The 23,784-nt window shown below is 35.7% G+C and overlaps 1 protein-coding gene across 14 annotated transcripts in view; it reads right to left on the reverse strand.

Annotated features, from left to right (window-relative positions):
- Positions 1 to 23,784, reverse strand: part of LOC145694314 (uncharacterized) — a 671,298-nt gene that overhangs the window by 395,860 nt on the left and 251,654 nt on the right. The window contains exon 1 of one of the 14 annotated variants that reach the window (XM_081770470.1): positions 1,512 to 1,952. The exons of the other annotated variants lie outside the window; for them this stretch is intronic. Within the exon in view, the coding sequence (XP_081626596.1) occupies positions 1,512 to 1,577 (66 nt within the window). The 5' untranslated portion in view covers positions 1,578 to 1,952. Of the gene's footprint in view, positions 1 to 1,511; positions 1,953 to 23,784 lie in introns of those variants that run through there. 14 annotated transcript variants of the gene reach the window in all.

Here is a 23,784-nt window from a genome sequence, read left to right on the forward strand (position 1 = left end):
GTATTTAATATATAAAATTGGATAACTGATAGATGATACCAAGTGCATTTTTTCCTTATAATTCCATATCCGAGTACGCCTCACTGTGGGTCCACAAGCCTTGAAGTTGACAGCTTGCAATCTGTTTTGTCATTCAGATTAAAGCAAAGCGCCTGAAATGTCCATCAACCCGCTATACATAACTCCCCTACTGGTTGCCTTTCACAAGGGTATCAACCTTAACCAGGCCCGTAGCCAGCCCAAAAATTTAGGGGGCGGGGCGGTAGAAGTTAGGGGGGCCGAACCAATCACACTATACTTAATCACCATATTATAGTTCATTTGCAAGCCTACCGTGAAACTTTTAGAGGGCCAGCCAAAGTTTAGGGGAGCCCCCCCCCCCCGTGGATACGGGCCTGACCTTAACGTTCTAGTGCAGTATTAATAGAGTCAAAACGACGCCTAAAACGTGGAATGGAAAAATAAAGACAAATTTCTTTTTTTGAAAATTTGAATGAGAACTGGTAAATCTACACAAAATTTGGAATCGACCAGCGAAAACGGCACGTTTCTAGCACTTGCGGTTTTCGAAATCTCATTGTCGAAAGAATTGGTCACAAACATATAAACGGAATTGATCACAAATATATAAACTTCTCTTGGCCACAAAACACATAAACCTAGTAGCATCCTATCATTTTAATATATAGATTCTATAATGTGCTCGATATAAGTAATTTTTTTTTTTAAGAAAAAGTTAATGAAAAGACGTAAGTTTACTCTTAGGGATAAGTTTTTTTTTTTTTCGGGCAATTTTCTTAAAAACGACTCAAACTATTTTATTCATGTTTTAAATGTTTCACTAGTAGCCTCATAATATGGCATAAGCTTTTGGTACATGTGGTCCTGGGTTCGATTCTCGGTGGAAGAGTATTGAACTCATCCTGGTAAGACTGTAAGTTTACGTCTCATACAATCTCGTTGCTGAGATAGGGGCGCTAAATTTGATTAAAACATACAAGTCATGATCTATCAAGAAATGGAAGAAAACAAGTTTAGTATTGTAGCATCTTATTATTTATTAAAATTATTTTTGAGATAATATTTTTTTTAAAAGCAAATAAGCTTTTGTTTACAGTTTTGCAATAAGCTTTTATTTTGACATTTTGAGTCATATAGATGATTCATGGAGTGCAAGGACCTGTAAATCAAAACAACAGATAGGATGACACCATGACTTAGTTACAAATGGGGAAAGGAAGATAAAGAAAGAAATTAGTATGCGTGTCTGGAATAAATGAATAAAGAAAGAGAGAAAGAAAGATTATCAAACATTTATCACGATTATTTCTTATTTGAATACAGATTCTCCTGCTGAGCTGATTTTTGTCTCGGTGAGTCACGCAGTCCATTGAGATCTATTCACGTTATTTGTTACTACAATACACACTCTTCACGAGAAGCTCTCAAGGTTATCTTTACTTCGTTACTACGCATTTTAGTTCTTTTATTTTTAAGAAGAGAAGTCTTACCTGTTTTTCAGGGACATTATGTCCGATTTCCTGCTCCGTAGAAGGATGCTGCGCGGGAACTACCATTCTCTTAATCTTTCACACATCCATTCTCATCTCCTTAACAAGAAAACTTAAAAAAAAAATAAGAACATTCTCCGGGGAGCAAAACATAAAATAGGAAACCGTAAGCGACAATTCAGAGAGTTAACTTCTAATCTGATTAATGACCACACTTTGAGTAGTCAGTACACGTAACTGTGTAATGTACATATATATTATAAGGCTCAGTATGTTGGTACACAGACAGTAGTAGGGGCGCTTAAAAAAAAAAAAAAACTTTGGCAAGCACTTTGCGCACTTCTCTTCAAACACTTTTGGAATACGATTCACGCACACATTTGTTCACTGCAAACACTGACGCAGAGACAATAACAAAACCGCCTCCACGCTCTCGATACTTCTAACTACGAAGAGGTGAATGTCGTAACTGTTACACCTTCAGTGTAACTTGGCCTTCAAAACAAGTAAAAAAAAAGAAAGAAAAAGAAAAAAGTTATCACATTATTTTTGTTCCTTTCTAATTCATCCACCTACCACTAGGTGTCGCGAAAGTGTTTTATCTCTTCTACCTTATAGTATTGTAATAATACTATACTTTCTCCATTTTCATAGCGTAAATAAAAAGTATCATCAGCGATGCGCGTGCGCGGATATGTTGTATTTAATAATAATAATAAAAAAGTTGGTCTACGTTATGTGTGTGCTGGCAATTAAGGGAACTTTCTACAGTCATCACTACGTTATGTTTGTTTCTTTATTTTATTTTATTTTTTTACACTCCTTTCGTTGAAGACAGGCAGGGATTATATTGTAGAAGCACTGACAGAGAGAGAAGCTTTTTCTTCTTCTTATGTAGTTCATTATTCCCTCTCCTCTTTCCCCATTCCTCTTAACCTCTAAATGGCACTAGAAAGAAGTTAGCTGATAAAACATTTATATATGAGAACAAAATAATTATTTTAAAACTTGTCACTATACAAGACTGATTAAAATAAAAAAAAAAAAGAAGTTTACGATTATATGAAAGAAAAATGCACGCAAAATGAAAAAGAAAGAAAATGCAAGTTAGTGGGAATTAGAACATTCTTTATATAGTTTCTAAGATCAACAAGTTCACTTTTATATTGAACATTTTAATTTCACTTCTAATACAGGGTGTCTCAAAAGTCCCTGACATAGGGTAACTGTTATTATCAGAGTTACAACAAAATGTAAGAGGGGAAACCGTCTCCAAATATGATGTTTTCCATCTAAAGTGAAGATTTTTTTTAATTGGACGAACTGACTGTCTTTTACGCTAACATGTCGATAGGCACCTCCCATTTCAAACAGTAACTTCATTCACCTATGTAGTGGGTTCAGGAAAATGGCAACGTTGCATTTTCATTTAACATTGTGCACATAAAGAGTGTACAGCTCAAACGGTTCTTCCGATTTAAAAAAAAAAATATTCACCTTAGACTGAAAACATCATATTTGGAAACGGTTTCCCCTCTTACATTTTGTTATAACTCTGATCATAACAGAGTTACCCTATGTCAGGGGATTTTTGAGACACCATGTATACATATATTGGTATCCTTATTTTTACCGAGTTTGTTCGTCAAACAACTCCTTTATATATTTACTTTGTGCTGTGTCCGGAAGACACAAAATTTCAAGAGCTACTTGATGCCAGGATGTAAGGAATCAAAAGTTAGGAAGTGATACTCTGGAAAAACACCGAAATTTGTCAGTGCTTTGTACGTTGTAACAGAGAGCTTTAAAAATCTGCATATTTTCCGTGTATACAATATAACATGGTCAGAGCCTTTTTAAGATAACGGCTTATCTGGCAGTGGCCGGAGCCTCCCGCTCTTTAGAATTCAGTTCTCTGATTAGGATCACTCTAGTGGGTCATATAAAATTGTAATGTTATTAGGATCACGTTAGTGCGCCTTATAAGATTGTAAGTTATCAGGATCACGCTAGTGAGTCTTATAAGATTGTAATGTTATCAGTATCACGTTAGTGCGCCTTATAAAATTGTAATGTTATCAGTATCACGTTAGTGAGTCTTATAAGATTGTAATGTTATCAGAATCACGCTAGTGAGTCTTTTAAGATTGTAATGTTATCAGGATCACGCTAGTGAGTCTTTTAAGATTGTAATGTTATCAGTATCACGTTAGTGAGTCTTATAAGATTGTAATGTTATCAGTATCACGTTAGTGAGTCTTATAAGATTGTAATGTTATCAGGATCAGATTGCAGATGTTGGCACGGACGTTACTTAGTTACTGCACATGACAACTCTTGAACGAAATCGAATATTTGAATTCAATGTTTTGCTATAGACATCCGGAGCGATTATCTTGACCGAGTTCGCTCTAGATGTCTTTACTTTATGAGAAAAAAGAAACTGAGCCCCAAAATTTCTCTGCCATTCCACTTGGCCCAAGGAATAAAAGCTGATGTCACTTAAATAGTGATCCGGTGGCGTTGAAACGGGTTTTAGGGCCATTCCACAGAATCCCTTTTCGAATGGCGTTCTGTAATCTGTAACTTCAAAGTACCCCTAACGTAAGTTCGGAAGCCCTCGCTCGGCTGGGTGTGTGGGACCGTTGTTGCCACAGTAGCAACCCATTCACCGTCTTAGGAAGCTCAATGTACACCACAAATTATCTGTCCCATCGGAAAGCAAGTCCAGACCAAGCATGTATATTTATCTTCAGGAAACATTTTTCAAATACTGCAGTAAAAACATATCTTTCGTTACGTCCATTATTATTTTGTTTTCTTACTGTATATGTTTTAACATTGCGTTAGATTTTCTTCCAGCTAAAAAGTACATCCGACTGTAGATGACATCTGGGTTTGTAACATTTCCGTAAGTATTGGAGATTGCAGTTGTATTTTAAGACATGTGTGCTAACAAATGACTACATGTATATGATTTAAAGATTAGAACATTAACTAATAAAAAGAACTTCAACTTCCTGTTGCTATATGAGTAATAAACTTGTTCAATAGTTGTACAGTTCACCATACAAAAGAAAGAAAGGGGAAAAAAAGTTTGTAAAATACACGTCAGTGTTTCTCTTAATTACTTGGTGGTTTACTCACATCTTTGTGTAGTATCTAAAATGAACAGAATGAATCGTATTAGGAGCATCATTTGAGGCTTGAAATAGGAACTGTCCTTCCCGTGTCCCCCTTAGTTTGAGAAATGAACATATTTTAATCAACAAATTAACATTTTATAATAATTAGAGACCGGATGTTAGGCAAAATGCCTATTCTTTAATACTAAAGATGTGATTTAAAAAAAATAACGTATTAAAGTTTATATTTTGAGTTATAGTTTCAATTTAAGTCAATTTTATTTTGCCTATTTCGCCCATCCCTGTCGAAATAATTGCTTTAGTGCCTAATGTTGCCTATCCTATGCATTTGCTTCAAAATAAGACATTATTGGGGGGAAATATATAATTTAGCATTTCAAGGAAGGATTTTGCCTCTTCCGAGAAATGTAAGTGTTATTTGTAGTGATAAGATATGAAAGTTTGGACTGTTATGTGTAGTGATAAAGTGGTGCAGAGAATGTATTTACCAAATATACATGGAATTCATGTCAATCTTCGTTTTTATATATACAATTAAAGAAGATATTGACAAACATGTGTGTTTCTACATTCTTTGAACATTATCTATGACTTCAATTTATTTTTAAATTATGTTGAGTATTTATTTTCATTATTTCGAGTTACATTTTAGTGCCTATTTTATTACCTATTTTTTAAATTTTAAGTGTCAATTTGCCTGCCTATTTTCCAGGTTTTTAATGCCTAAATATCCGGTCTCGAATCATAATTTAGAATTTAGAATTTAGAATCTTTTCTGATACAACGTATCAGCATAGCAGTACAGCGAGGAAATGTGGCTTCCATTTTAGGTACATTACCTCCTGGAAAATCATTAGAAGAAGTTTTTCTTTTATAATTAACTGTTCAGAATTTGCTGTTTATCAGTCTGTAAAAAAAAAAAAAAAATGTCAAATATGTTCCAATTTATATGTAAAAAAAAATATTCTATTATAATTTTAAACCAAGTCGATTGCAAAAAAAAAAAAAATTGTTATCTCTACCAATCAAGAATCATTTTTTCATTTTTCATTAAAATTCAAAATATATGCCCATTGTTGTGACAATTTTAAACTCTTAACAGAAATAATACATTTAGAATTTAAAAACGTGTAATTCTACTTACATAGGAGTTCTTAGCCTTCTATGCCCCAAAGCAAAACTGAAATGACTCTACTTCATCAAACAAGGATTTCACGCACAAATTTGTGTCATATCATATTACATACATATTATCATATTAACCTCAGAGACCACATTTTTTTTTTTCAAGTGAAGATCACTTTCAATACTCAATATGAAGGGTAAGCGGAAAAAAGAAGGAATGTCACAAAACTGCATTGTCGAGAAAACTGCGATTTAATATTGAAAACGGCGTAAGAAGAATAGGGTTAGTTACATCTCTTGCCCCTTTTTACATGGGCATTTTTACATCTACGTATGCATGCCATATACAATCAAATAGTAACAAGAGTCACCAACAGATAGGACAAAGCACTCGAAAAAGCACATACATGGACATTCCTTCTTTTTTCCCCTTACCCTTCATATGTTCTCAGGACCATAAATGGGCTAATTTCTACTCTAAGAGGGCAACAAAGACAGATCTCACGGACCACAGTTTGAAAAATAGTATATTCTGAGTTAATCGAGTTATGAGCCAGAGGCACCTAGTAAATGGAGTGAGAAAAGGTTCTGGAAAAGTGAATTTTAAGATACGAGATATGATACTTATCTATTGCCATAGATACACACATGTTCATCTCGTAACATATTGCTCACAGAATAAGCTTTACATTTCGTATTAAGTATTTTGAAAAAATAAGATTACAGTTTCATCAAAAAACACAAATTGGATGATTGGTAGCAAGGAGTGGTGACCGGTATCTATAGCCTTGCCGCTATTTTTCTTTCTGCTTAAGGCTACCAATAACAGAAAATTATATTTTTCTTTCTAATGGAAAAATGAGTGAAGTAAAACTCCCTCTGGATGATAGCTTATGTAGCTTTCATATAAAAACCCAGAACTAACATTGAACTTGTACCATTGATATTGATAAGGGTCTGTGAAGATGCGACTATCCGTATCAATATAACATTTTGGGGATATAAATTATTTTTATTTTATTTGTAGATGGGGATCAAAATTGTGGATGTTTGTTAGAAGAAGTTTTTTTCATTATAATTTCTTCAAAACAACGTTAAATTATAATATTTTTTGTACTAAAGTGGCTTTAATTACCCTGTTTGAAGAAATAACCGCTGAAATAAAATTATATGAGAGTTTGGTGTGGTTTGTTTTTCTTTCTCAAGGACCTATTATCTTCTTTTACATTTATGTTTTAAACAAAGGCACTCATTCTGTACAAATAATTACGTCCGATTTTCAAATAATTTGAGAGATACGAAGATATTTCTGAAAGTGTGGTCTGACACTGAAATATCGTGACACTAACTCCTCATTGCATACAGTGCCATCTATGGGAGAAATAATGCGCATCCTGCACGGAAATGCTCTAGTTCACATAGCTATTGACTGGCTTCAGTGCTAAATTTGGGCAGTAAGATGGTTACTTAATCTACTCGAAGCCACACTCTTTCACTGCAATATTGCTAACAACTGTTGTGTGAACTAGAGCAGTGGCGGCGTAAGGCAAACTGGGGCCCGGGGCCAGTGAAATAGGTTGGGGCCCCTTTTCAAATATTCGTGATTTATACACTTCTATTTTTGACATTCATTTACATAATCATTCTTTCTGTTTGCTCCTCCCCTTTCCCGTTGGTGTGTGTGTGTAGATCATTATAATCTGGGATATATTAAACAAATAGGGCTGACATTCAGCATCCCTGTCTGTTTTTTAAATGCTTAGAACTGCCTTCAGGCTGGTATCTACAAATAAAACTGGACTACGATTATCATTGCATATTTTTTTTCTTTTTTATTCATTTTTAAACAAAGAACACGATAGAAAAGGATTAGGGATACAAGTGTAACGGAAACTACAACCCACAACAGAAATAATAATCTTAAGGGGGCAGACTACTAAATATTTTTCAAAAGGTAAAAAATTTTTCTTTTGCCAGTTTTTCGTAAGTGAAAAGTGATAATGAAATGTAACTTACCACAGTAATAGATAATGTTATTCTACACCCGAAAATACGAATCGGAAGAATTTTCAGTGTGGTCATCCATAGAAATTACAATGTGCCCAGAATTTTAATTACCCAAAAATCTAGGTTATGGCAGCGACTAAAAAACTGAACTGAACGGCAATTGATGACTTATCATGCTGTCTGTGTTCCTTGTTAACAATTTTTAAAATAATATTTGTATTTATTTTGTAATAAAGAGTACAAAATAAATAACTTTTAATAAACAGTAGAATTAAAAACAAATATTATTTAAAAAGTAATTAACAAGGAACACAGACAACATGATAAGTCATCAATTGCCGTTGAGTTCATCTTTCTAGTCACTGCCATAACCTAGATTTTTGGGTAATAATTTCTATGCATGCCAACACTGAAAATTCTTCCGATTCGTATTTTCGGATGTAGAATAACATTATCTATTACTGTGGTAAGTTACATTAATAACATTATCTATTACTGTGGTAAGTTACATTTCATTATCACTTTTCACTTACGAAAAACTAGCAAAAGAAAATTTTTAGCTTTTGAAAAATATTTAGTAGTCTGCCTCCAACGTAACAATTAAGAATCTAGAATTTATCCTACACCTATACTATCATAGTATCATAGTAATATATTATAACAAAAATCCTGAATATATTGAATAATTGGGGATATTATAGATTAAATATGTGAACACAGAATTCTAATACGGGTTATACCATCCTACTTTTCATTACCACCTATCACTAGTCAATTGACAAATCTTGACAGTGATTCATTACTCTTTTGGTACTTTTGGGGGCTCGGTGGCTCAGTGGTAGAGCATTTACCTCCGATGCTTGGGGTCCCTGGTTCGATCCCAGCTCGCGCCATGTGGACTTTGTGGTGAACAATCACCGTGCTCATGGGTTTTCTCGGGGTTCTCCCGTTTCCTCCCACTTTCTTTATTCCACCTTTTCATTCATTTCTCATCATCACCGTCCCCTTTAGCCTAAGCGGCATATCTGTGGGACGTAAAACAAAGATTTCATTTTCTTTTGGTACTTTTGTATTTTTATTGCCTTTACTTGAAACATGAAACTACTTTCGACGTTAGTTCCACTACCATATTAGCCTATGTTCCACCAACATTCAGAATGATACCTTCCTTGCTTTGATAGCAGTGAAAGTCTCAACTATATTATCAGAATCCAATGGATGCCTCTTCATTTTCGATTGAAAGAATGGCCAGATTCGTGAATCTTTCCTGACTCATTGTGGAACGCAAGTATGATTTTATCAATTTCATTTTGGTGAAATCCTTTCACATGATGCGACAGATACGGGCAGTGTTATCAAAATCTGAGGAGCGGTTGCCAAACTTTAGTAAATTTCAAGCCCCATTGAAGATACATATTCCAGGATACCTTGTGGTGAAAAGTCAAGTTGTTCTTTAGCTTTCTGAGCACACCTTAGTGAACGGATTAAATCCTTACAATCCTGAAATAATAATAAGCCATCCAGGTCATTTGGATAGAACAAAGCCAAATCAGAGCAACATGCTTTTAGCCCTTTCTCGCTCTCATTATCTAGCTGCTGCACAAAGTTGGCCATACAACACAGGAATCCAAATGTGTCGTTCAGGTCATGCATCTAAGTAAAATGATCATTTGTTGTCTCATCTCATCTAGAATTTCATTGATAGAGCGCTTCACTTCGACCTGTGCAGTCAGAAGTTCATTCTTTGCTTCTCCAGGCATGCATCTCCTTCTACTGTGTGTACCCACAGTTATGTTCCATGCCCTGCAACTTCTTTCAGCTGTGGATATGATTTCCTTGTCCAGCTCAAGTCTCCAGATATTAATGGTGTTAACCAGGCTCTGTAACTGAATAAGAGTTTGGTTGAAACTCATATCCTGAGATTGAAGGCATTTTTGGATCCGATCAATATATGAGAGATTTGCAGACCAGAAATGTAGAAAAGCGATCAAGTTAAATGAATGGATGCTTGCAAGAAGAAGACCAGCATCTGTAGTATCAAGCGTTGCAATCGAAGTGTCACGCAGATCTTCCAACAGATCAATTACTTCATCCAATTGACTAAAAAAAGTGCCTTTAAAGCTTCTGCTTTTGATCTCCATCTAGTGTCATTTTCACGTTTCAGACCAATCTTTACATGATTTTGCAGCACATTCCATCGGTGAGTAGATCTAGAAAAGAATACCAACAAACGTTCCATTGCTCCCAACAAAGTCACCGCCAGAACGTTAACGTGTGCAGCATGTAAGCCACAAGGTTATATGAAATTGTTACAAGGAACGAAAATGGCGAAAGGACTTATATTCCGTATGAAAGTTTGAACTCCAGAATATTGCCCGGCCATTGTAGCCTGATTATCACAAGACTGGCCTCTGGAATCTTAATACCAAGTCTATCACATTGAAGTTTCTTCAGTATTTCAGCAGAAATACTCTCAGCAGTCTTTCCTTCGACAGAGATGAAATCAATAAATGTTTCCCGAACTTGAACAGATTCACGCTGTATGTCAACAAATCGAATGATTTGTGACAAGTGTTCCATATGAGAACAATCAGGAGTTGAATTAAACATAATGCTGAAGTATTTTGATTATTTGAACACTTGTTTTCTTATTGAACATTTTCTTCACTCTAAATTTGTGGGCTGAAATGTAAATTCATACGCCAAAAAACAAGAGCAGAAATGGGGAAACCAGCTAACCAAAAGGGTTTCGCTCGCTGAAAATTCGACTTGTAAAGGACAAAAGAATAAAGACAGAAGGAAAACAAGTGAATCAGCGACTTTAGCGTCTGCACCAAAGAGCTTTTAATTAGGAACAGAATGCTAGTACCCTAATAAAGCATTATATACGTTGATCCCTTCTTTCTACCCTTCTCTTGAACTGATATATGAATAAATAAATAAATAAATAAACAGTGATATTTTAGGAAGCAGGCTAGCAGACGGGGCCCCATTACTTGCATCATAAGATCTTAGAATGTAAATAACACAATATACTTTGACTTTCATTATATTTTAATCTACACCCAGCTTTTCCTTTAAATTTCTCTGAGGTCATTGAACAGAGTGAAACTTTTATTTTATTGATATTTTAATCCACATACATTTTTCCTTTAAATTTCTTTGGGGCCCCAAGAGAGTAAAACTTTTATTTTATTTATTTTTCACCTACATTCAACTGTTTTTGAAAATTTTCTTGGGGGTGGGGGGCAAGAAAGTGAAACGTATGTTTTATTTTTTCGCCTGCATTCAACCTTTTCCTTTAAAATTCTTTGGGGCTAGAGTGTGAAACATTTACTTTATTTTTCACCTATATTCAGAGCTTTTTCCTTTAAATTTCTTTGGAAGCCTCCAAGATAATGAAACTTTTATTTTATTTATTTTTAATCTACATTCAGTTTTTTCTTTAAATTTCTTTCGGGTCCCCAAGAGAGTGAGGCCCGAAACTTATAGTTTGTTTACCTTATACGGAAATCCAGCACTGATTAGCTTTATTTGACATATATATCTGTTGTTTCATCCGTTATTTGGTGTAATATTGATTGACAATTAATTGCGTTTACATTTAGGGAAGGTGTGTATTATAAACCTTGACGGCCCTTGTACGGCTGATGCTAACAAGTTCCTTAGTAACTATTTTTTACCTACCGTCGGGGGCCCCCCACAAAGTGGGGCCCGGGGCGAGGGCACCGCTCGCCCCGCCCTTACGCCGCCACTGAACTAGAGTACTGTCATGCAAGCATAACGCGCAGCAACTGATTCAAATAACTGACTCAAACAAACGGACGCAGCTAGACATTTGAAATTGATACATTATTTCACACATATAGATGGCATTATGTGCCACGAATGGCTTAAAGTTATTATCAATAGCGTGATATTTTGGTGTCAATGTCAGGGTTAATACGTAACAATACTGTAATTCCGGAAAGATTTGTTAAGAAAACATAATTTTGGTATACGTAGTTATCGATCTTATTTTGTTATGGTTAACCGTTACTATAGTTCTTGGGGCCGTTCAGTTTTCGTAGGATTTAAATAATAAAACCAAAAATAACATAACGAAGTTCGTTTATTTACTTATTTCAAGTGTAACACATCTTTTCTTGGCACAAAAGATGTAAGATACATATGAAGCTAAAGCTTAATGTAGACTCTGAACGATGCGTATGCCAGAACGGATAACTATCCCAAATTAAGAGGAAAATCCCGAATTTTACGACATTTTTCAGCGTCCCGAATGACGCTTGAGAATGATGTATTACATGACGGGAGCAAATTATCGAAAACACTTTCAAAATAAGCAACAGCAATTCTTAGCAACATTTACAAATTTCGGCCCTTTATGTGTGCCTATGACTATCGAGATATCAATATAGTTCTATCATTAAATTTCTACCCGCAATGTGTACCTATGATTATCTAGACACCGATATGGGTTCTGTCATTAAATTTGACCCTTGGTGTGTAACTATGACTATCAATATATCGATATGGTTCCATCATTAAAAATTTCGACCCTTGATGTGTACCTATGATTATTGAGATATCGATATGGTTCTATCATTAAATTTCGAACCTTTATATGTGTGTGTGTGTTCGAGATATACTTAGGTAGATATGGTTCTATCACTAAATTTCAACTCTTGATGTGTGGCTATGACTATCGAGATATCGATATCGATATCGTTTTATCATTAAAATTCTTGTTGGGAGCAGTGAAATCACCGCCAATGATCGTATTCTTTGTTTGCACTGGTTCAATGGTTCAAAACTACTTATCAACAAGATGACGCTACGAGTTTCCTGTTTCGTGTGCGCCTGGACTGAATTGTCATTGCAAATTTCATTGAGGAATATATGTATTAATATTTTTAAAGTTCATTGTTAGTACCTAGGTACATTGTTCCATGTACAAAATTGAGTATGAGGAACTGGTAATCTGCAGATGTTCAGTAAGTGTTCTCGAGCATAAAAAGCACACATACTAAATACACAGCTCCTTGAGAGTACTTGGGTTTCGAACTCAGCCTTCGAAGTATACGTACTCTACTATACAAGTCCATAGGTAGCTGGTTGCCAAGAGGATCCTGTCCTCCCTGCAACCATCTTCAGCCCCCCTGAAACTTTCCGTTCTTTGTTAGTATGTATAAATGTAAGATTACCCCACCCCCACCCCCCAAAAAATGGTCTCGCTCCTGTCTTCATATTTTAGATACATGTCTGCTACTATACACCTCAGTCTGCTTGAATGAGTTATTTGTATTTCGTGAACATTATCTTTTGATAAATCAGAGATATATATCTGAAACAAGCATACATATTGTTATAATTATATTAAAGATGACAACTTGAGTGAAAGGTATTCGTTAAGTTCTTCCCGTCTCGTGGCGCGGAATGTACTTCATTTCTTCTCGCTTACTTTACTCATTCATTCCCAGTGCTGCGTCCTGTTTCACACGCATGACGACACTCAATTGTTCAAAACCGTACTTCATTTCCTTGTTCTGTGCACCCCTCCCAGTTTTTTTTATAGACTTTCTTCCGCATTATGATGCATTGTTCGAAAAAGATTTATTCAAGACGGCTGATGGGTGATTAACATAAAAAAAAAAAAAGGAACGAATATGTAGAAAAATAATTACAAAATAATTCACAACTAAACGGGGGAAAAAAGAATGCATGTGCTGTATGTATAACACGTAAACATTAAGAGGAAAAGTGTGTCGTGTGACTTTACATATTCAAACTATGGGTGAAATATGAGGAATTAAAGCTGATAGACATCAGAAACTGTACCAATGTCAGGAAAAAGTTTTCCTCGTGTTCAAATTCAGGTCTCACAGAAAAAAATAAAAACTACGGAGAAAGGAATATTTTTAATACACACTTTGAGTAAAATCGTGTTTTACATATAAATTATTTATCAGTAAACTAATAAAGTAAATTTGTTCCTCTCTACAGGGCTGGATTTATCACTAGGTCCACCCTTAGGGGGCACACGATGGACGAAAATTTAGTAAGCAAAACGATAAAAAAAAACTTGCAAAAATTATTATTATTATTATTATTATTATTATTATTATTAACAATAACGATAACACATGATTAAAGTAAGGATAAACGTCCTCCAAGCCAACAGTATGATAATGCAATAGACACCTTCGCTTGGAAGAAAGCAAAGACGAAGGCACTAGAATTTATTTTAAAGGTAAATACTTATATAAATCTGCTTTTGGACAATTGTAACCAATTTTATAAAGGTAACCAAGAAAGTTCAAACGCTTTTTCACCCACCACCTTCGAACATCGATATGTCACCTAAGACGTACTGGAAGATCAAAAATAGTCCCCACCAGCATCGATGACCTTCTGCCAACGTTCTGGAAGGCCATGTTTCCATCGCGGTAGAACGTGGTGGGCCGTGAAGCGAAGAAGGTATCGAGTGCATTTTGCACCTCTACTAAGGATCTGAACTGGCGTCCTCTAAAGTGATTGCCCAGAACCTACTTCTCATCACATGGCAACACCACGTCCAGAAATTGTTCCTTTTTCAGACGAGACAGCAAAGAACCACAATGTCTGCTCGCGTTCCCTTCTAACCCGGAGTCAAATCATGTGGGACCCATCGATCCAACTTGTAGTGCTTCCAAAGCTGATGAGGATGTTGTCGAATGGTTTCTCCATTCACATTGAATTGTAGACCCAGTTCCTTACATGTCTGGTTACTGTTCGCCTCATTGTACATGTGTTGGTCTTCCCGCACGTGGTATGATGCGTCTTCGAGTGTTTCTTCACCATCCTTAAACGTGTTAAACCACCGCTGAACTGTCCGCATGGCCACGATACCCTCACCAAAGGCCTGGCATATCTTCTGCCCCGCTGCAGTGGCGTTTGGCCTCAGTTTGAACTCGTACAGCATACACGCGTTTATGACACGCTGTGGAGATCCCATGTTCACTCTGCCCTTACACAAGTTCACAGTGTAACTGAACTGCCACAACCAGGTAGTATGTTGAATATACCCACACCAACAACTGCTTTATCTCCATTCGCATTAAACTCACGGTGTGAGGGCCAATTGGAGACAGACCTCCATAAAAAGCGACAGAACTTTCTTGACTACCTTTATATTTTACTGCTTCATTAAGTTTTATAATTTTATTGTGAATAGGAAAAAAGGTAATATTGAAAAATAGTTCTTTCATTTCATGAAGCAAGATAACTATTTTATATTACAGTACAAACATAAGTTTCAACAATCAAAAAATTATTAGATTCGTTTTAATGATATTTTAGTGTTTGTCTGTTGACCTTACTATGAACAAAAATTCGAAACGTATATATTTTATTGTTGCAGTGGTGCATCTGGTAAAAATAAAACTTAATCAATGTATGTAATTTTATATTTAAAACAAAAAAGATGTAAATATGTAACTGTTCAAATCTTCCTTTACAGCAGATTAAAAATAAAAATTCCTTAAAATTTTTACAAAAGAAATATTGAAATAAAAGTATGTACAAAACAAAAAAAAACTATTATGTTAAAATTTAGTGCGTCAAAGTAAGAGGCGGCAAACATCTTTGGCCTAGGGGCGGCAGAATATTACGTATGGCCCTGGTTGTCTAAATACAATAGCTAATCACAATATGGACAAAAATTTAAAAAGAAAATATTCTGAACTATGGCGATTAATTCATTCTTTTCATCTTAAGCATTTACCCTTCAAAGTAGTGTTTACCATGGGACAAGCTGGGATCGAACCAAGAACCCCATACACCAGAGATGAACGCTCTACCACTGAGCCACTTTGGCCCACAAACGTTGTAAAGTGTATTTCAGAGCCGACGAAACTGACTTCAGCAAGGATTGTTTCCTTAGAAATCATAAAGGTGGCCCATTTTATACTATAACCGTCTGCCCAGTTCATTCCACACTGCACTTCTACTGCTTCTGACGTAGTATGGAAATAGCCCTAATACACACACACACACACCACTGGTAACAGTACGAAACTGCTGTCCCCACCTGACCCTTGCCAACCCAGATATCTGACGTATATCCAAGGGTTTCCACTAAATCGATAAGAATGGTAAAAGTGTTTAGTTGCAAAATAATTCGTTCTTATGTTTGGGCTATAAATAGTTCAAATCCGCTACTTTTGTAGGACAATATAGCTACTTTTTAATGTTCAGATCTGGCAACACTGGGCGAGACGAAAAATTTATTGAGTCTCGTGGGCAACACTAGTTCATCCAAATAGTCTTAAGACTCAAATATTGTTTTAGTGTTACATAATTAATAGTATAAATACTTAGGGTTGCCAGATTTTGTAAACGAAAAACCGGGACACCAATCGCAGGCTATATATAAGGTCAGGATCCTTAATCATTTGGTCGGAATCAATTAATTATCTGTCTTTTTCAGGTTAGTACTTATAATTTTCCAGCTCATTCTATACACAGTTAACACGAAAGAAGTCCCACAAGGTATGTATAAAGAATATGAAAAGGTAACACAATAAGAGCTTGCCTGGTGTCCCTTATTCCGAATTCCGATTTGTTGTGTTTAACATGTAAATATTGCGTCAATTACGACGCACCCTCCCATTTATGATTGAAAGGATACTTTTTCTTTGCTGCGACATCACCTGAGTCGGAAACACTACCCTAAAAGAAATACAAATTTAGCATTTAGCAAGAAGAGATACATTTACGCTAAATTCACAACGATAAAAAGGTTTTTTTAATATTTCTAAATTCTTTCTCTCTCTCTCTCTCTCTCTCTCTCTCTCTCACACTCACTCACACTCACACACACACACACACACACACTGAAAGTTAAACAACCCTTAGGACGAAAGAATAGATGTGATTTTCAAACTCCTTGTTGTTTGTTTAATAAAATTAATTGGCTACACAAATCTTCCATTTTTAGCTGAGACATACTAGTTCTTGCAGGTTGAATTCTTTTTCAATCTGAAGTACGAAAACCGGGACAAATAGGCGTCCCGAAAACTTTTTTCGGGACTGTTAATTCTTTCATTGAAAACCGGGACGTCTGGCAACCCTATAAATACTATTTGGTCTAGGAATTAATTCGTGCGGGTGGACAAGAGATGGCGCAACGAACGGAGCGTCCCACAGTTCCGTGTATCCACACATGTGTTGCAAACCCCTGTCATCGCGTATCGTTCGTACTATAGGGCAGTGGATTAAAGCGTCAACAACACCAGTTTGTAGTTAAGTAAACATGGCGCAATTTGTGCCTGATAAAGTGTTTTTGCGGGGTGTCCTGCTACATTACTTTAACATGCAGAAAAGTGCGACTGAAAGTCATCGTATTTTGGTGGAAGTGTATGGTGACCATGCTCTAGCTGAGCGAACGTGTCAGAAGTGGTTTGCACGGTTTAGAAGTGGTGATTTCGGCTTGGCAGACCAAGAGCGAGCTGGACAGCCAAAAAAAATTCAAGACGAAGAATTGACAGCATTGCTCGAGCAGGATTCGTGTCAAACGCAGGAACAACTTGCAGCAGCATTAGGCGTTGATCAAACAACAGTCTCCAAACGCTTGAAAGCCATGGGAATGATTCAAAAGATGTCACATTGGGTTCCACATGAATTGAAAGACAGAGACGTTGAAAGACGAAAAACCATTTGCGAATTGCTGCTTCAACGACAGAGCAGAAAGGGGTTTCTGCATCGAATTATTACGGGTGATGAGAAGTGGATCCATTACGAGAACCCTAAACGAAAAAAGGCCTGGGTGAAACCAGGTGAACCAGGTCCATCACAACCAAAACGAGATATTCACTGTGCAAAGGTTATGCTGTGCATGTGGTGGGATATGAAAGGTGTGGTGTACTATGAGCTGCTGCAACCGGGTGAAACTATGAATGGAGAACGTTATCGACGACAATTAATGCGTTTGAAGCAAGCTCTGGCCAGAACACGACCAGAATGGGAGAACAGACATGATAAACTTATTGTTCAACATGATAACGCTCGCCCACATGTCGCAAAACCGGTCAAAACCTATTTAGAAAATGTCGGATGGGAAGTTTTACCCCACCCGCCGTATTCACCAGACGTTGCTCCTTCGGACTACTACTTGTTCGATTGCATGAACAACGATTTGATTGGACAGCGGTTTACTTCTTCAGAAGATATCGAAACATGGGTCTCTGACTGGATCGCTTCCAAGGATGAGGACTTCTTTCGCCACGGAATCCGTACATTGCCTGACAGATGGGCGAAAGTGGTGGCTAGCGATGGACAATATTTTTCTTAAGGTATTTATGTATTTTGTGTTTGTACTACAGCTTCAATGTGTGCGTACCTACCGCACGAATTAATTCCTAGACCAAATATAAATTGATAAAGTGATTGTATGAACAGAATGACACTATATACTTCAATAATAATAAATATAGTTTAAATATTGTTACATCTTTCGGGTATCAGTTGTGACGCTGAAGGATTCTGGTACCTCTTAGAGGAAATTAAATCTTAAAAAATCAGGACATAAATTTTATTCATATATTTACAAAATGAGACGAGAAAATTTTCCGAGACGAAGAGAGAACGAATTTTTCGACAACCGAGACGAGACAAAAATCCATAAAAAAATTTACGAGACAAGACAAGTACATCTTACTTCTCGTCTCGTCTCGTGTCGTGTCGTGCCGTGTCTTCGACTAACCTTACTATTGATATTAGGAGATTGAATTGGGAAAAAAATATTCAAATAGCACTTATGGCTGGTTGGACTTATTAAGATTTATTGTGTAGTACCAGCCAGTAGGCTAATCAGAAGAAAATTAAGTATGGTTGGTAGATTACACTATATTTTTTTATTTTCTTATTTTTTATTTATTTATTTATTTTTGGAACATCTTTTTTATTTTATTTTTATTTATTTATTTATTTATTTATTTATTTGTTTGGAACAACACTACCCACTTTATATCGTTCGTGCTTGATTATTGTTCCTAATCGAGCCCAATAGACAGGATCGCGAGTTTGGGCATTGTATAGAATTTAGTTACGTAATGAAACAACATATCATCATGGACATCCGCAGGAATTTTCGTAAGAGAGATCCAGTTTGTAGTCTTATTATTTATATTTACAGACTTCTTCCATATAAGGTTAAACTATGGAGACGTGGAGCTATAAGCATATTACGTATACTATAGTATGTGAGAACTAATTAGTATGTTTTGACATGTATTTCAAGAACTGAGCATACTTCGAAAAATGCAGGGGACAACTGCCCCTCTTGCCCCCACCCCCGCTACAGGTGGCTCGTTTGTTTGAGAAGATCCCTATGGAATAAATGTATCACATAAATGATCTAAATGTGAAATATCTAGTGTCTGTGCTTTCTTTACGTAACAATAAAGTTATTTATAACTATAGATGTAAAGGTTTTAAATTACACAGCTCTTTTAACAGCGAAAGTGACGAAATCCCTTGATTCGTCAAATTGTGTGAAAACGTCTGTTGCATAGTAGTGTACGCATGATAGATTTCAAGGGTTTTAAATCCCTTCTTGAGCAAGATATTGTGGGAAAATAAACACTTACTATTTTAAGATTACTGTAAGGATACCTAAATCATGCATGTCCTGAAAGGACATATAAGATTAAGTATTTGAATATTCTCTTGATGAAATTCAGGGTACGCCATTGGTGTTGCACATCATTATATCGCATATGTCGTTCCGCTTTTCACGTTGGTTTAGTTAGACGTTATCATGTCTTAAGTTATCGAATGCAGTGCACTCTCTCAGAAAATCCCAGATTAAAATTCGAACATTTTCTTTCCGTACTGAGTGTTGATTAAAGGGAAATACACTTTCCGTCAGTGCACTATTGCTTGGAACTGAAAAATTAAACCAACAAATTTTAAGAAGTTCACTGAAGCTGAAGAATTATAAACAAACGTACAATTGATGGATGACTATTGTGACATCAAGACGAAAAGGATCATGGGTCCATGGATGATGAAACCGCTAAATCCGAAGTTTCTATGGCGCGGTGTTCTAGCAATTCAAGCTCTTTTCTCAAAATAATACTCTATTTTCTTCTATTACCGCATGCGAAAGTTCTTTCTTTACACATAAAAAGCGTGTTGTGATTACCCCTTTCACTTCCAAATTTATCTTTGTGTCTCATCAGCGTAGAGACTTACTTTGTGTGTGAGGTAATAATTCACCGGGAAAGTTTCCAGCTAGTAATGACGTCACTCAATGCTGCTTGTTGACAGCGCTCTCACTCCATCTGTTGGCCTTGGCCTTGAACTAATAAAGATGCAGTTTGGATAATCATAAAGGGTTATTCTCTTCTCTTGTGCTAGGCATTTTTTTTTTTTTTTTAATTTGGACTGTTGCAAGTCTAGTTTTACTTCGTCTAATAGATGGAATCTAGTGGACTTTACTTACAGCAGTAAATTCTTGTTTGAAAAGAGTGGTGGATCTAGCCCAGGGCCGGGAGCATAAGCCCCCTGTTTTTAGCAACAAAAAAATTTAAAGCTATTATATATATATATATATATATATATATATATATATTCACTAAGTTTCATACAGCACAAGGCCATTTGGATGAAACTGATCAACATCAATATTGACACGAAAAAAAAAATGGATCAAAAGATTGCGATCTTGGCCAATAATTAGATGTTGGGTCAGGAGCCACAAAATTTTTGAACGGCCTCTAAATAAATCGAATTTCTGTGTATTTTACGGAAATACGCACATCAAACTTAGTTAAGTGGTAGTTTTGGTTTGGATACATTACATGCAGTTCTCCAGATATAAGACGTACAAGAAAACGTTTCGTTGAATGAAATATATTGGATTTTTTGGATCAGGGTCCACAAAATTTTTGAATGGACCCTAAATCGAGAGTTCATATTTTTTACGTAACAAGCACACCATACTGAGTTAAGTGGTAGTTATGCTTTGGCTACAGTATATGTAGTTATCGAGATATAAGGTGTACAAGAGATTTGTAATTGAATGAAAAAGATTGGATTTTTTGGATCAGGGCCCATAAAGATTTTGAATGGCCCCTAAATCCGGATTTCATATTTTTGCGGAAAAAGTATATCATACTGAGTTAAGTGGTAGTTTTGGTTTGGCTACAGTATATGTAGTTCTCCAGATGTAAGGCCTACAAGAAAATTTATAATTGAATGAAAAACATTGGATTTTTTGGATCAGGGCCCACAAAAATTTTTAATGGCCCCTAAATCGAGTTTTCGTATTTTTTTTATTTTTTTATTTTTTTATTTTTTTTACGGAATAAGCACATCATACTGAGTTAAGTGGTAGTTTTCACAATCATTCAGACATCATATCCAGTTTTATTACCGTCCATCAACTGTAGACAGTCTTTCACCCCTTCCTCTTTTTTCTTCCACCGTAACTTCTTGTATGTTTTTCATGATACAGTTCGTTTTCAGTTGATATATCAACCAGTCTCTTCTTCTTCTTTTCAGTTACAAATAAAATTGTTCCTTTCTCCCCGGCTGTTTCTAACACTTCCTCATTTGTTTTCAATTCGACTCGGTTAAATCACTCCATTTTTCACCACGACCACATTTCGAAAGCCTCCAGTCTTTTTTCTTTTGTTTTTGTGTAAAGTCCATGTTTCTGTCTTATAGTGTGCAATACTCTACACGAAAGAGTTTCTGAGTATTTTTTCTTAACTCTTTATTCAAAGATTAGTGAAGATCGTTCATCTCTGGTGCCTTAGGTTCCTGGTTCCATCCCAGCTCGCGCCCAAGTGGGCTTCGCGGTAGACAAACACCGTGTACATGGGTTTTCTCGGCGTTCTCCTGTTCCCTCTCACATTCTTTATTCTACCATTTCATTCATCCTCATCATCACCGTCTTCTTTAGCCTCGCCGGCATATGCGTAGGACGTAAAACTTAATCAATTTATCAATTTTCTTTATTCAAAGATCCACAAAATAAACTTCTTCTCTCTCAATTGAGTCATAGCCTATCAGTAAACTTGCACCAGGTTAAGACGGGTCCTTTCATCACATTTTATGTGAAAAATTACAAGTATTCAGCACCTCGTTGGCATTCAAGTACAAAGTACTACTACAGCCTTGGCACTAAAGTTCAAAATGCTACTACAGACTAAAGAAGTTGGAAAAGTACGGACTCCTTGCACTGACAATCTTGGTCAACTGTTACTAGTTTAGTTTTGTAGAAACAAAAAATTCTTTTCCATCAGTAAACTACGTTCTTAATGGATTTTTCTGAATGTTAAAAAATTCATAATTGGCAATTTTAAAAGTAATTTAGCACTGTTATAAAGTAGTTATACCATGCAATTTATACAACAATGCGTTTTATTAAAGGTTGTGCGGACGAGGAATACTCATGATACACCATTTCACAGATTAATATTAGGGCTAATCACGAATTTATTTAACAATACAAGAATTAAAATTTAATGTCAGAAATAATTTGACAGGCATAGGTCTACATTTATTTTCTTAAAGATATAAATATTTAAAAGAAACAGTATTTATCAGGTTTACAGATTGCTTCCGTTAAAACCAATTTACTATGAAGAATTTCATCAACGTAGGGGCTTTAAACAGGGCGTGGGCGGGGCAACCGGGCAATTGCCCCGAGCGCCGCGACCAGGTGGGGCGCCAGGACGACAAATCAACAAAATTCAAGGAATTCAGATTATGTTGGTAAATGATTTTTTTTCTTTCTTTTTTTTTTTAATGTTAATTCAGATATTTCAATAATGATCAAGTCTCGGCTAAGTAAAAATTTATTTATTTATTTATTTATTTATTTATTTATTTCATAAGGACAACACAACAGGCTTAATGCTCAGTTATAGTGTCGTGTACACTTATCTAACATACACTATTATACGTACGTCGTATAATTATTCAGAAGTTATTGCCTGACAATTGTTTTGAACTTGTTTTCGGACATACTAAATACATCTACTACATGAAATCTAATAATTTCCTTGTATGAAGCACACGTTCTCCACAGAGGAGACTTATGTAATATGTTAGTTCTTGTTTTTCTACAGTACAATGTCCCAGTGTTTGCTGTTCTAGTTTTACCCGTTGGGACACATAACACTTCTAAAACTAATTCTGGAGAGTCAATTTTACCTTTAAATTTATGTAAGAACAACAGCTCAAACACCCATCTCCTTTTTTCTAATGTTTGAAAACTAAAAGTTACTAAGTCTTCATAGTGGACATACTTTGGGTAGAACCCGGTGTTTTTGTATGCAAGGACTAAAAAAAATTAAACTGTATATTTTCTATTGCATCAGAATATTTAGTGACATTTGGTGTCCAAACAGTACAACAGTACTCTAATTTTGACCTCACATGAGAAAAATATTACCTTATAAATGTTGATTCTTTGTTGAAATCCTGTTCTATCCTACAACTTACACCTAGATTTCTAAATGCACTACCCGTTATTGCGTTAACGTGTTGAGCAAAGGTTAGTTTGCTACCAAATGTAAACTCCTAGATCTTTGATAGTATTTGGAGTAGACAAGGAAGTGCCACTTATTGTATAGATAAAGTTAATTATATTTTCTTGTGAAAGATACAGATTTACATTTGGACACATAAAGGATTAATTTATTATCACACCATATTTGAACTCTCTGTGGATCCTGTTAAAGTCTCACACAGTCATCAATTGAACTTACTTTGGAGTATAATTTGAGATCGTCGGCAAAAAGAACTTGAGAAGTTGTAATACACACAGGAATATCACTAATAACAAGAAGAAAAAACAGGAGACCTAGATTAGATCCTTGAGGGTCTCCTGGTAGAATACTGAACTTGAAAATTACCGGTAATGTCAAACATCGTCTAGGATTATTCAATTGGAACTCTTTCCAGCCCTCTGTGAGAAGAGTTATTTTTTTTTAATCTTGGAA

Source organism: Thermobia domestica, chromosome 1, assembly GCF_964235325.1.
Source record: "Thermobia domestica chromosome 1, izTheDome1.hap1.1, whole genome shotgun sequence".
Classification (NCBI taxonomy): domain Eukaryota; kingdom Metazoa; phylum Arthropoda; class Insecta; order Zygentoma; family Lepismatidae; genus Thermobia; species Thermobia domestica.